The sequence below is a fragment of the Sceloporus undulatus genome, chromosome 6 (assembly GCF_019175285.1).
Source record: "Sceloporus undulatus isolate JIND9_A2432 ecotype Alabama chromosome 6, SceUnd_v1.1, whole genome shotgun sequence".
Taxonomy (NCBI): Eukaryota; Metazoa; Chordata; class Lepidosauria; order Squamata; family Phrynosomatidae; genus Sceloporus; species Sceloporus undulatus.
In genome coordinates, this window is record NC_056527.1 from 34,877,229 (window position 1) to 34,889,590 (window position 12,362).

The 12,362-nt window shown below is 39.2% G+C and overlaps 1 protein-coding gene across 1 annotated transcript in view; it reads left to right on the forward strand.

The window, feature by feature from the left end:
* PHF14 (PHD finger protein 14) overlaps positions 1–12,362 on the forward strand; it is a 176,566-nt gene that overhangs the window by 103,312 nt on the left and 60,892 nt on the right. The window contains 1 exon segment of the mRNA XM_042474907.1: positions 9,369–9,401. Within this exon segment, the coding sequence (XP_042330841.1) occupies positions 9,369–9,401 (33 nt within the window).

A 12,362-nucleotide genomic window follows, 5' to 3' on the forward strand; every position in this document is an offset into this window, starting at 1 on the left:
TGAGGACTCCTTGTGGTTCTGTTTAGTTACATCAGCCATTTTAAGGAAGTATTTTACTTACTTTGAAATCATCTTATACTGTTTTGTGCATCTGAATGTGGCATGCTGTATACCACTTTGCTTTATATGAATGCTATTTTGTCATATCATAGTCATCTTTTTTTAAAAAAAAATCAGCCTTTTCAAACAGTTATACATGGTGTAAGTTTTAATGTCCTCTGAATAATATGCAAAGACTTGACTTCGGTACTGGGAATGCAGATATCATGAGCACACAGTTGTTATTAGTGTATAAAAGCCAAGTGGTGGGAGTGGGAAGGGAACACAGTATCCAGCATTGCATCAGATCACTAGTCACTGCTGAACAAGATTCCTAGTTTCCATTCCTACATGTCTTTGTGAGAAAGTGAGAACAATGCCATACAGGCAAGCTTCTGCCATTCATAATGTCTCTGAATTGTGGCCTCATAGTATACCTATTTATACGTACACAGACTTAGTGTAGTGGAAGAGATCAACTGGGACTAGTGTGATGAAGAAACTCAACCATAACACTGATTTATAGATGCATTGCAACCTGAAGTTTCTAATATCTCCTGTTCATTTCCAACATGGAATTTTATTTTCCACGTGTTTCTGTTTACATTTTCCAACACAAATGGCATTGCCTTCTTAGTGCTTGACATAGTTTAATATAATTTAAGCGATACTAACAATACATTGCTTCAATAATACAGTATCTAACATTTTTTGGACTGTAAGATGTGGCAAAATAGGTGATTGGAATCATATGTTGCTAACATGTCCAAAAATATGTGGATTCTGGGAGGATGTATTAGAATGGATAAGTCAAATGTTGGGTCAGAAACTCTACTTCAATGAGGCACTATTGTTAACCTCTCTGTTTTAAAGCAAAACTGAAAACTTGCCAAATAAGGACTTTACAGCACTCATGTTAAGTGCTGCAAGACTAGAACTAGCTAAAACATGGAAAGCATTTGAAAACCTATCCATGTCCATAGTTCTTTCAGAAAAAATAACATACAAAGTAAGAGTAGCAAGAGGAGACTAAAAGGAAGATGCAGTTTAGATTATATGGAAGCCATTTATTATTTATATTAATAACGGGAATGTAACATATAATTACTTGGAAGACAACTTATATTTATGGTGATTGACAGGAATAAGATGTGCAATTCCATTATTTGAGGAAGGGAGGGATAGACGATTTTTAAAAAATATATAATGTAGGAAGAATGAATATTAATGTATGTATTAGAATTAAAATTGTTATTAAATAAATAATACATATATTTATTTTACTTTATTGTTTTCTTTTAAAAAAAACTTTTTTTGAATAGAGGTATATACAGGTTGAGTCTTCTTTATATGGCATTCCAAAATCTGAAATACTACAAAAGGCAATTTTGGCCCCTTCCTACTGCCAGGCCTGGTCTAAAAAAGCCACAAATCCTGGATTCCTGCTTTGTTCTAGGCTGCATTTTGGTAGAGATTGAGAAACTCCCCTCCCCTTTTATTTTTTTCTCTGAAGAGAGCAACACAGTGAAAATCAAAGACAGGTGATGATAGCATGATAACACCAGAGAGGAAACAGGAGCTAGGGAGGGGGTAGGAATAGCCTCCAGCAATCTTGACTTTAAATCTTGGATGGGCAGTGAGGTCCTCTACCCCTCTCCTGTTGGACTCTCTTTCTGCCTCAGGTGGGGCGGGGGAGTGTTTAAAAATAAAAACATCCTCATCTCTGCACAGTATAAGCAAATATATTGTGTTGTCTTTGTCTCCAATTCAGATGGCTTAACTTACAGGATGGTGATTTCAATTTTGAAGGAGGAATAAGCAACCAGGAATGGGGAGTGGAGTTGGTGAGAGACTAAAAATTGGCAAGGGGAGGCAATCCTGAAAATACTTAAGCCTTAAGGAGAGGTGAATAGAGACGAGAATGGGAGGGGGGTTGCTTCAAGATCTAGTCTGTCATCTGGTTTTTCACACTGTCAGCCTTCCTCCAAAATGAACAAATGAATAAATACACCACAATCCTAAACAGAAGCAACATTCATTGGGACTAGCCTCAGAGGAAGGTAATGGCAAGTCCCCTCTGAAGAAATTTTATCAAGAAAACCTATGATAGGTCTGTCTTAGGGATTTGGGTCTCTGTTCCAAATCCAGCACTTTAAACATTGGTGTGTACTATTTCTGTCAGATCCACTCTTAATTTGTAAAATAGTACGAAGGTTAAACATAATGTAAGGGGGGGGAATGCAACCATTAATGTGCTGAATTTTCATAATTAGAATGTAAATTAGAGTGGCTTCCATAATTAGAATATTTTCATGATATGCAAATTAGGTGCCTGGATTTTAAGAGGTGGAATACGACAACCCTAGCCTATAGTAATACCTTTGAGTCCTGATGGTTCAATGTACACAAACTTTGTTTCATGCACAAAATTATTAAAAATACCGTAGAAAATTAGATTATGTTTATAAGGTGTATATGAAACATAAATTAATTGGATTCCATTGCCAAGATATCTCATTATATACATGTATACAAATCCAAATGTATACAAATCCAAAATCCCCAAAAATCTGAAATCCAAAACACCTCTGGTCCCAGGCATTTTGGATAAAGGAGACTCAACCTGTATTGTCTTTTGATAATTGAAGAAAACATGAGTAAATATTAATTATTATCAGAGAATGCTTTACTGGTGAGCTGTTCCATAAGGGTGATTGTGTTCTTTAGTAGTAATAGCAGCCCTTATATAATCTATGTTCAGATCTTTTATATTAATGATTGTTTTTTGAGCATAGATATTTACAGATAATGCAGTTTTTCTGATGAGGGTAATTTTTATATGAAGGTGCAGTAAACACAATTAAAATATGCCTCTAATATATGCTACTGACTTTTCACTCATAATGTGCAATGTAACTCTCCTGTATTGTTGTCAAGTTATTTCCCCACCAGTGTAACATATTCCCATATTACCCTGGCTGTCAAATAATGACAGTGACTTTGCTTCAGGGCACGAGGGCAGCATTCTCTTTGCTAGTAATAGTGTCACTTTTATAGAAGGGGTGATACGTACCACAGAGGTCTGACAAGCTTTCTCATCCCAACAATACTGGGGGGAAAGTGAGATTTTTTTTTTATAGTACATGAAAACTGAACATAGCTATTTCTATAACTTTGCCTTCTTGATTTTAACAAAAATACTCTGCTTCTATAAAGTTGCTAATTTTCAGGATAGGATCCAGAGATGTGCAGGAAAGGTGAGCTGACTAAATATGGCTTTCCCACCCTGTAATAACCAATTTGTGTTTGTGTGTACCTTTTCTTGATTTGGTAGTAAAAGTAATAGTTTGCTTCACTTTATAGCTGCTGGTACTGGTATCAGGCACAGAGTACAGTTTGTATTTGTTTATATGTAGCAAATCTCCAAGTGGACCTGAGGGTGAGGGATCCTGCTAATAGGCTTTAAAGAAGTATGTTTAGTACCATAGCCCATCAGTGCTGTAACTTATTGCATTGAACTTGTTGCCCATCCCCTTCACAGAAGCATTGTGGAGTCAGGAAAAAGCCCTCCGCATGTCTCCCTTTCCTACACTTTTCTCTGAGATGCAACCCTGAGTGCCTTCAAATGGGATAGCATAGCAAATCCAATTTGCAAAAAAAGGCCACGATTTTATTGTGTATATCTACCATATAGAGTGGGCCCTTAGTGTCCATGGGGGTTTGGATACAGGACCCCCCCCCCCCCCCCGCCCGTGGATACCAAAATCCATGGATGCTCAAGTCTCATTAGTAAAATGGGAGTAAAATGGTATCTGTTATATAAAATGACAAAATTAAGGTCTGCTTTTTGGAACACTTCCTTTAAAAAAATATTTTCAAACCACGTATAGTTGAATCTATAGATAACGAATCCTTGGATACAGAGAGTATACTATATTTGATGTGTAATCAATGGGAACATTTACAGTGATTACTGGCAGTCTAGCTCCTGGCCAGAAGAAATTATCTCGGTCCACCTGTTATTCAAGGACAGGAGAACAGCAGAAGGTATTAATCAAAACTGTTTGCTCATTCTGCTTGCATCCACCAAAGTGGATTTATAGATAAAGTGCCCAAACTCAGGAGACTCCTAATACCTGGCCAAAGATTTACAAGGAGCTCACTTGATGTTGCATGTGTACCATAGTCCTCACCTGATATCAGTGTCTGTTTTGATAGTGTGGACTGGATTGCTACTTCAGACATCAGACTAAGAATATATGCCTATCAACAGAAAGCAAAATCAAACCTTTCAACTGGTGGCCAATCAAACTCAACAGGAAAGAACAGTAGCAACATTCTTCAAACTAAACCAAGTGGGGGGAAGAGATTAAAATGAATAGTGTGAATTTGTCAGGATTGAACCTTTTTATAAATAGACTTATTAGCCACCAGCAGAGAGTCTGCCCTCGCTAATTCTTCACAGCAGCACACCAAATAGTTGCTTTGAAAGCTTGTGGTACAGTGCATCCCTGTAGATATGGTAGATAAACACAGGCCAGTGGAAAGCCTGCAGTTCTGTTGCATTGGGTCACTCTGTTAATATTATTATCCTCTCTCTAGCCTTGTATTGGACACAAAGTGCTAGCCCCTCGCCCCACCAGACTGTGTGTAACTGTGCTTGTAGAACTACAAATGCACGAAGAACAAATCTAGAACACAAATGTTATTTTGTGTTTGTTGCTGATGCTAAAAATAAATAAATATGAAAGAATTTCCATGTTTTCTAATGCTCACAAATGCAATTTATGTATTGCATAGATTGTTTCACAAATTCGTTGTTGTGGCACATTTAATTGTTTTACTAGTGTAGTATACTGGGATGTGGTGGCTTAGTGGTTAAGATGCCAGTTCTGACATTCGGAAGATCAGAAGGTTGGCAGTTCAAGGCCCAAGTGCCACATAATGGGGTGAGCTCCTGTCACTAGTGCCACGTCTGCCAACCTAGCAGTTCGAAAGCAAATGCAAGTAGATAAATAGGTACCACTTTGGTGAGAAGGTAACAGTGTTTGGTGCCGTCATACGGGCCTCATGACCACCAGAGCAGTTCTCGAACAACGCTGGCCCTTCAGCTTAGTAACGGAGATGAGTGCTTCCCCTTACAGTCAGTTACGACTAGACATCTTTGTCAAGGGGAAACCTTTACCTTTAGTGGTTAAAGTGTTGTATAGGGATCCTGCCAGCCCAGGTAAAAGTAATAGAATCATAGAGTTGGAAGAGGGCCATCCAGTCCAACTCCCAGCCATGCAGGAACTCACACTCAAAGGACCCCTGACAGATGGCCACACAGCCTTTGTTTAAAGACCTCCAAAGAAGGAGACTCCACCACACTTTGAGGGAGTGTATTCCACTGTTGAACAGCTCTTACTGTCAGGAAGTTCCTCCTAATATTGAGGTGAAATCTCTTTTCCTGTAGCTTGCATCCATTGTTCCAGCTCCTATTCTCTGGAGCACCAGAAAACAAGCTTGCTCTATCCTCAATATGACATCCCTTCAAACATTTAAACAAGGCTATCATATTGACCCTTTGGGTCCAGCCAGTCAACTAATTACAAATTCATTTAACAGTTCCATTGTCTAAACCACATTTTACTAGCTTGTTTTCAAGAATGTCATGGGAGACCTTGTAAAAGGCCTTACTGAAATTAAGATATGCAGTATCCACAGCATTCCCTTCATCTACCAAGGTGTTAATTTTATATTTAAAAAAGAGATTGGATTAGTCTGGTATGACTTGTTTTTCAGAAACCCATGTTGACTTTTTGTGATTATGGCATTCCCTTCTAAATGTTCACAGACTCTCTGTTTAATGATCTGCTCTAGAATATTTCCTGGTATTGATGTCAGACTAGCTGAACGATAATTGTTGGGATCCTCGTTTTCACCTTTTTGAAGATAGGGGCAACATTTGCCCTCCTCCAGTCTGCTAGGACTTCTCATGTTTTCCAGGAGTTCTCAAAGATTATTGCCATTGGCTCTGAGATTACATTTGCCAGCTCTTTTAATACCCTTGGATGTAGTTCATCTGATCTGGGAAACTTAAATTCATTTAGATTAACAAGGTGTTCCTGTACTACCTCTTTACCTATTCTGTGCTGTATTTTCCCTGTTGTGTCCTCTGCTCCATTTTCCTCACGTTGAGCACTCTTTTCCTTTTGTGAGAAAACTGAGGAAAAAAGGTGTTGAATAATTCTGCCTTTTCTCTGTCCCCTGTTAGCATTTCGCCATCTTCTCCACATAGTGGCCCTACCATATCCTCCTCCTTCTTTTTCTGTGAACATATGCAAAAAAAGTCCTTTTTATTATTCTTAACCTCTCTAGCAACCCTGAACTCATTCTGTGCTTTAGCTTTTCTGACTTTACCCATACACATGCTCGCTATTTGTTTGAATTCTTCTTTGTTGATTTCTCCCTTTTTCCATTTCTTATACATGCCCCATTTACAACTTAGCTCCATTGAAAGTTCTTTAGTCATCCATCCTGGTTTCTTGAGACATCTCCCATTTTTCCTTCTGATTGAAACTGTTTGAAATTGTGCCTTCAGTATCTCCCTTTTGAGAAACTCCCATCCATCCTGAACTCCCTTTTCTTTTAGTATTCCTGACCACAGGTATTTCCTTAAGTTTACTGAAATCAGATTAACTAAAATCTAGAATGCACGTCTGACTATGCCTGGCATCTCCTTTTCACTGTATAACAAATTCCAGGAGAACATGATCACTCCCACTTAAGTATTCCACCACTTGCACCCCATTAACCAGGTCATCCCTCTAGGTTAGGATCAAATCTAAAATAGCTGACCTCCTTGTTGCCTCTTCCACCTTTTGGACAATGAAATTGTCTTCCAGGCAAGTGAGGAATTTGCTAGACCTTGAGGTTTTGGCTGAATTTGACTTACAGGATAAGTTCACTATCGCTACTACATCTCTCCTTTCTGAGTGTGTGGTCATCAGTTCTAGAAAGGCATCATCCAGTTCTGACTTGGGGGTCTGTAGTAGACTCCCACAATAACATCCTTGTTGTTTCACTCCTCTTTCATTTTTTCCAGATGCTTTCCACTTGGCTTCCAGAATATAAGTCCTGGATCTCTTCACTGGTGTAAACATCCCTGACATACAATGCTATTCCTCCTATTCATCCACAGGATGTGCAACTAGTGTGGGATGTTCTACAAGTGCTGTGTCTTAAACATTTTTCCTGTGAAGGTGAAGTCCAAATGTTGTCCAATTTTTTAAATCATGTTATACAGTCCGCCCTTCCCATGCACGGGGGATCTGTTCCAGACCCCATCGCATGAGGAAAAGAGCGTATGGTCACCCCCATAGAAAATAATGGGGCAATAATCACTATGCCACCAGGGCTCCCATTTTAGACATAAAAGATACCTTTTTTAAAAAGCAATATCTGATGAACCACAAGACTATTCAGAAAACCAGATTTTGAGCTATAAGTTGAATGATCACATGCACAACCAGAAATATGCAGAAATTATCAAGGAACAATGGTCATCTTCTTCCATCAACCCTAAAATACCGTCACACTCAAGACGATAAGGCCACCCATAAGAACTTTCCAGCCCATTCTACTTCCTTACAGCTGTGTGTTTTGCTGAGGACCTCTGGGGAATGAAGCATCTTGCATACTTGTATGGGGAGTGCTGAGACCATAGCTCTAGATCACTAAATTATGTTGGTATGTTTAATGTAATTATTCATACTGTATTTTATCATACCACCACTACCCTCACATCATGTTGACTTGAACCACAGGTAGAAAAGTGACTGTAGAGGTGTAAAATATATCATAATTTATGACTTATGGTAACCCTAAAGTGAAGGGTGATGGATTTGGTTGGGGGGTTGTTTTTAGGCAAGATTTGTTCAGAGGGAGTTTGCCATTGCCATCCTCTGAGGCTGAGAGAGTGTGCCTTACCCAGTGGGTTTCCATGGCTGAGTGAGGATTTGTGGTCTCTCAGAGTCCTATTCCAACACTTGAAACCACTATACCACACTGGCCATTACGTATATACACTTCATAGGCTAATAAAAAAATGCTGCAAGTTTGGTGAATTGGAGCATTGTCTTCTAATTTCATCTTTTAGAATAGTAGGTCAAATGCAGTATGAGGTATGGGTCAAACTGAGTATATGAATTAGTCACAATTAAGGCCATGGAACTTTGCATTGTGTTGGGCTATACAGAGTACTAATGTATATTAATGACCCCAAAAGTGCTGCAGTCAACAGTTTTCATGTGATGTCCACTTCAAATTTTTGCTTCTCAAAATTGTAATTACAGTAGGTTATTTGGGAAACACACAGGCCTGTACAAAAACGTTTAGGATTAGGAAAAGTGAAGGCTAAATATCTCACAAAACTACAAATCCAAGAATTCAATAGAATTGAACCATGGCAGTACAAGTGGTGTCATACTGCATTTGTTCTCCAGTGTAGATGCAGCCTTGATCTCTTGAGGTCAATTGGAACACATTTTACTTGATAGGTGGCATTGTATAGTGGTAAGAACTCTATAAATTAGTGTAAGGTAACTGACAGAGATTTCTGAGAGCACAACTCTTTCTGACGTACATAATAGATATGACCAACTTGATACTTTTGGTCTTCTGTGCATTCAAGGAGTAACAGCTTGTTCTTATATTCCACTTTTCAGGTTCAGAACTGATTTTGGGGCCTAGAGACTAGTTCCAGCTAGAGAAGACCCATTAATTCACTGAGATTAAATTATTTTAAGTCTCCATTCAACAATTCAGTGAACCTACAGTAACTGAGTCTACCAATTGGATTTGGGGAACATATGTTTTAAAGACCTTGGACAGTAGTGGCCTCCAGAAAAAGGAAACAAAGCACCCTTTCTCTCATAGCCAGTACTTTAGCTCTTGTCATCCTTTAGAATGATTATGAGCCAAGACAGATGTCTTGTCTCCATGTGCACCAAGTCTCTGCAATAATGCCTAATTTTATTTGGTTTTGAGATGTTAGATTTTTGACAGAAATACTGTTCTCATGGATGAGGATATAATTTCTACTCAGATAGGCTGACAAAGTAATATACTCATTCTTTTGTAAATAAGATTGCTACGGTATATTTGTATGCAGTACTCATTTTTTCCTATTCTTCAGTCATCATCTATAGTTTTAGCATCCTAATGTTTTGTTTGCAGTTAATGAAGTATGTACTCACCTCTTTCCTGCTGACATCATTGCTTAACTGGATCTTACCCTGTGCTTTGCATTTCTACTAACTGCAAAATACCTTATGTGTTAAATATAGGGAGAAGTGGATGGAATGAAAAACAAGTATCAGGTAACTGTTAAAACATGTAAAATTAGATTTCTGTTATGCAATTTAAAATACAGTGATTGTTGACACATACACATTTATTTTAGAATGAAAATTTCAAGGCCTTTTAAAATAATACTACTGTATATATTCATGTATAAGTCAACAAATTTTAGCCAAAAAGTTGACAAAAAAAACCTGGGTCGACTTAACCACAGGTCAACATAAACACCATACTTTAATTCTTATCAGAAAAAGAACAATCCTCTTCTCTGACTCGAGTGATGAAAGGTAAGAGCTTAGTCTATCCCGGGACCTAAAAGCACCTAAAACAAACACTGACTCCTGTTCTCCTCTCGCCACTGTGTCACCGCTTCTGATGTTTTTGATTACCTGGGTGGGAAAATAGCAACAGTGGCTGTTCTTTGGCATTTCTCTTCAAAGGAGCACCAGCCAATTTGAATCAGGCTTTGAGGGATTTGAATCAGATATTTGTTTTATATTTGTCAGCTTTTCTGGCTTAAAATCAGGCAAAGTTATCACATTAAAGTTTAAGGCTGCAATCACTGCTAACATAGATGCAGGACAGATCGTCCAAAAAGAACAGTCTACCAGTGCCTAGTTTTGATCCGTGGGGAAGCCGCAGCCTCCAGAGGCGGGACTACCCCACAGACCAAAAAGAACCTGCGACATCGTAATGGCACCGTGACATGCTGACGCTATGCATCCGGCATATCATAATGGCGGCACCCATCTGTACAGGGCGCTGCCATTTTGACGCCCCGTCATGGGCAAGGGGCATCTAGAAGCACCGCTCCTCGCACGCGACGAGGGCGTCCTTTCCCATCCATCTGGACTGGGCCTTCGTTGCCATTTTCTTTGCTTTGCCATTTCATCCTTTTTGATACATGTGCATTTTCTTAGCCCCACCTGTGCCTGGCCCCTCCACACATCCCACAGCCACTATTTACCATAACTCTCTCCTCATATATATAGCCTTTAGGGTTATTTTTAAAAGTTCTTTGGCATCAATTTCCTTTGCTTTGCCCTTTCTTACATGCCCCTAAGTTTTACTCCCGACTTATCCACAGGTCATATCAAAATTCATAATTTTGTCCCCCAAACCTGCCCCCAATTTATGCATGAGGTCAACTTATAGTCAAGTATATATGGTAATGATTTTGAATTATGGCAACTTGTATATGCTCTGAGAACACAAGTCCTTGAGATAATTGTGGTGCTATGTAGTGTGGAGCGAAGAGATATTTAAATTAACCTTGGGTAAAATATAAATTAGTTTTTGTTACCATCACGGTATAGTTAAGAGTTGTGGCAGAATGCCTGTGGCAAGGAAGAAAAAAATAATGCAGAGCTGAGGTGAGCACAGGTCCATGTGTTCTCCACTTGAGTAAAACCTGGTAATTGTGGTTTGAGTGTATCTTTTTGTAAGAAACTATTGGTCTTCAAAAAAAAGTACTGGAAATCTTTCAGATTTAGGCGCTGTTCAGACAGCCCAAAAGGGCGGTCTGCCGCCGCCCTTGTTTCCTGCGCGAAGGAGCCACAGCAGACAAACCGCGCAGCTCCTCCGTGCAGCAAAAAGAAGCCGCAAAAAGCGGCTTCTTCTTGCGGTGCCGTTGTGACGTCGCAAGGCGCCAATGCCGCCCTTGCAGCGTCACAAGGGCGCTAAGAAGTGCGGGTGCTAGGCATCTGTCACGTCAAAATGGCGGCACCATTTTGACGCCCTCGTTACGTGCGAGGGGCAAGGCGCGTCAGGAAGTGCCACCCCTCACATGTAACGACAGCACCTGATAGGGCCCGTCCGGAACGCACCTTAGACTGCTTGAGGCAGAAAGATGATCTGATATACATATGCACCAACTGTGGTTGAATTGCTGACCTTTGATAAATCTCAAGTAAGGGTAACATCTCATTAACTTACCAGATCACATCTTCAAATTAGATAAGAGTCCCAAAGTAAATTTAAAAGGACAATCTCCATTTCTTTAACCAGACACAGTTCCTTGCACCCAGAAAGTGGATAGTTTTGTCTCTGTGTAGCCTATATTATCAAGGGGCTAAGTCATAATTGTGACATTGCTGAAACACCAAAATGTTTTAGCATTATCAAATGGCACTGCTGGCAATAGTGCTCCATATCACTTATTCTGAGCCTAAGATCAGAGTAGATTTACACTTGAGAAGGAAGCTGCCTATACACCAAATGTCTTTACACTTGTCTGGAGAAATGTCATCCCCTATTGGTTACATAGATCATAGAGTCATAGGGGGTGGAAGAAGAATTTGAGGTCATTTAATCCAGTGCTGCTTGAGGTGGTGCTGGTCTCTGAGCCTTTGGCTACTCATCCCTGGAAAGTTTCAGGAAAAAAAGAAACAATTGTACCTGTCACACTAGGAAAAACTAGTTGCTGTTTCCCCACATCAGTTACCCTAAGAACCACTGATTTGGTCCTTTTTCTGCTCTGCTGGTAAGTCCAGGTAAAGAAGAGCCCATCCACATGCAGTATTCCTTCAGTTAAGACAATTAAGATGTTTCACCAGATGTTCAGTCAATTTGCTTCATCCATTGTATTTAGTCCCACTATCTAAAACAACAGATAACATATTCACTCCATCTCCTGCATGTCCTGACTTTAACATATTTAAAGACCACTATGATATCTTCCAGTGTCACTTCTCCAGACTAAACCAAGCTCTTTTAACCATTTTCTTTTTTTTTTAGATTAATTTCTTTTATTTGATCAAGGTAACACAAAGTTTACAAATTCTTATACAATATTCTTACAGTTTCCAATATCTTCATCATGATCTTTTCTCTTTTACTCCCCTACATTGACCTCCCTAACCCTCCCCCCTCTGCTTTATAACTCTATACACAAGGAGGATTTCTCAACAAGCTCTGCAATTACAGTAACCTTGTTTTAAATTAACATTTTCATTTCATTTGAATTGACTATTAAACCATAA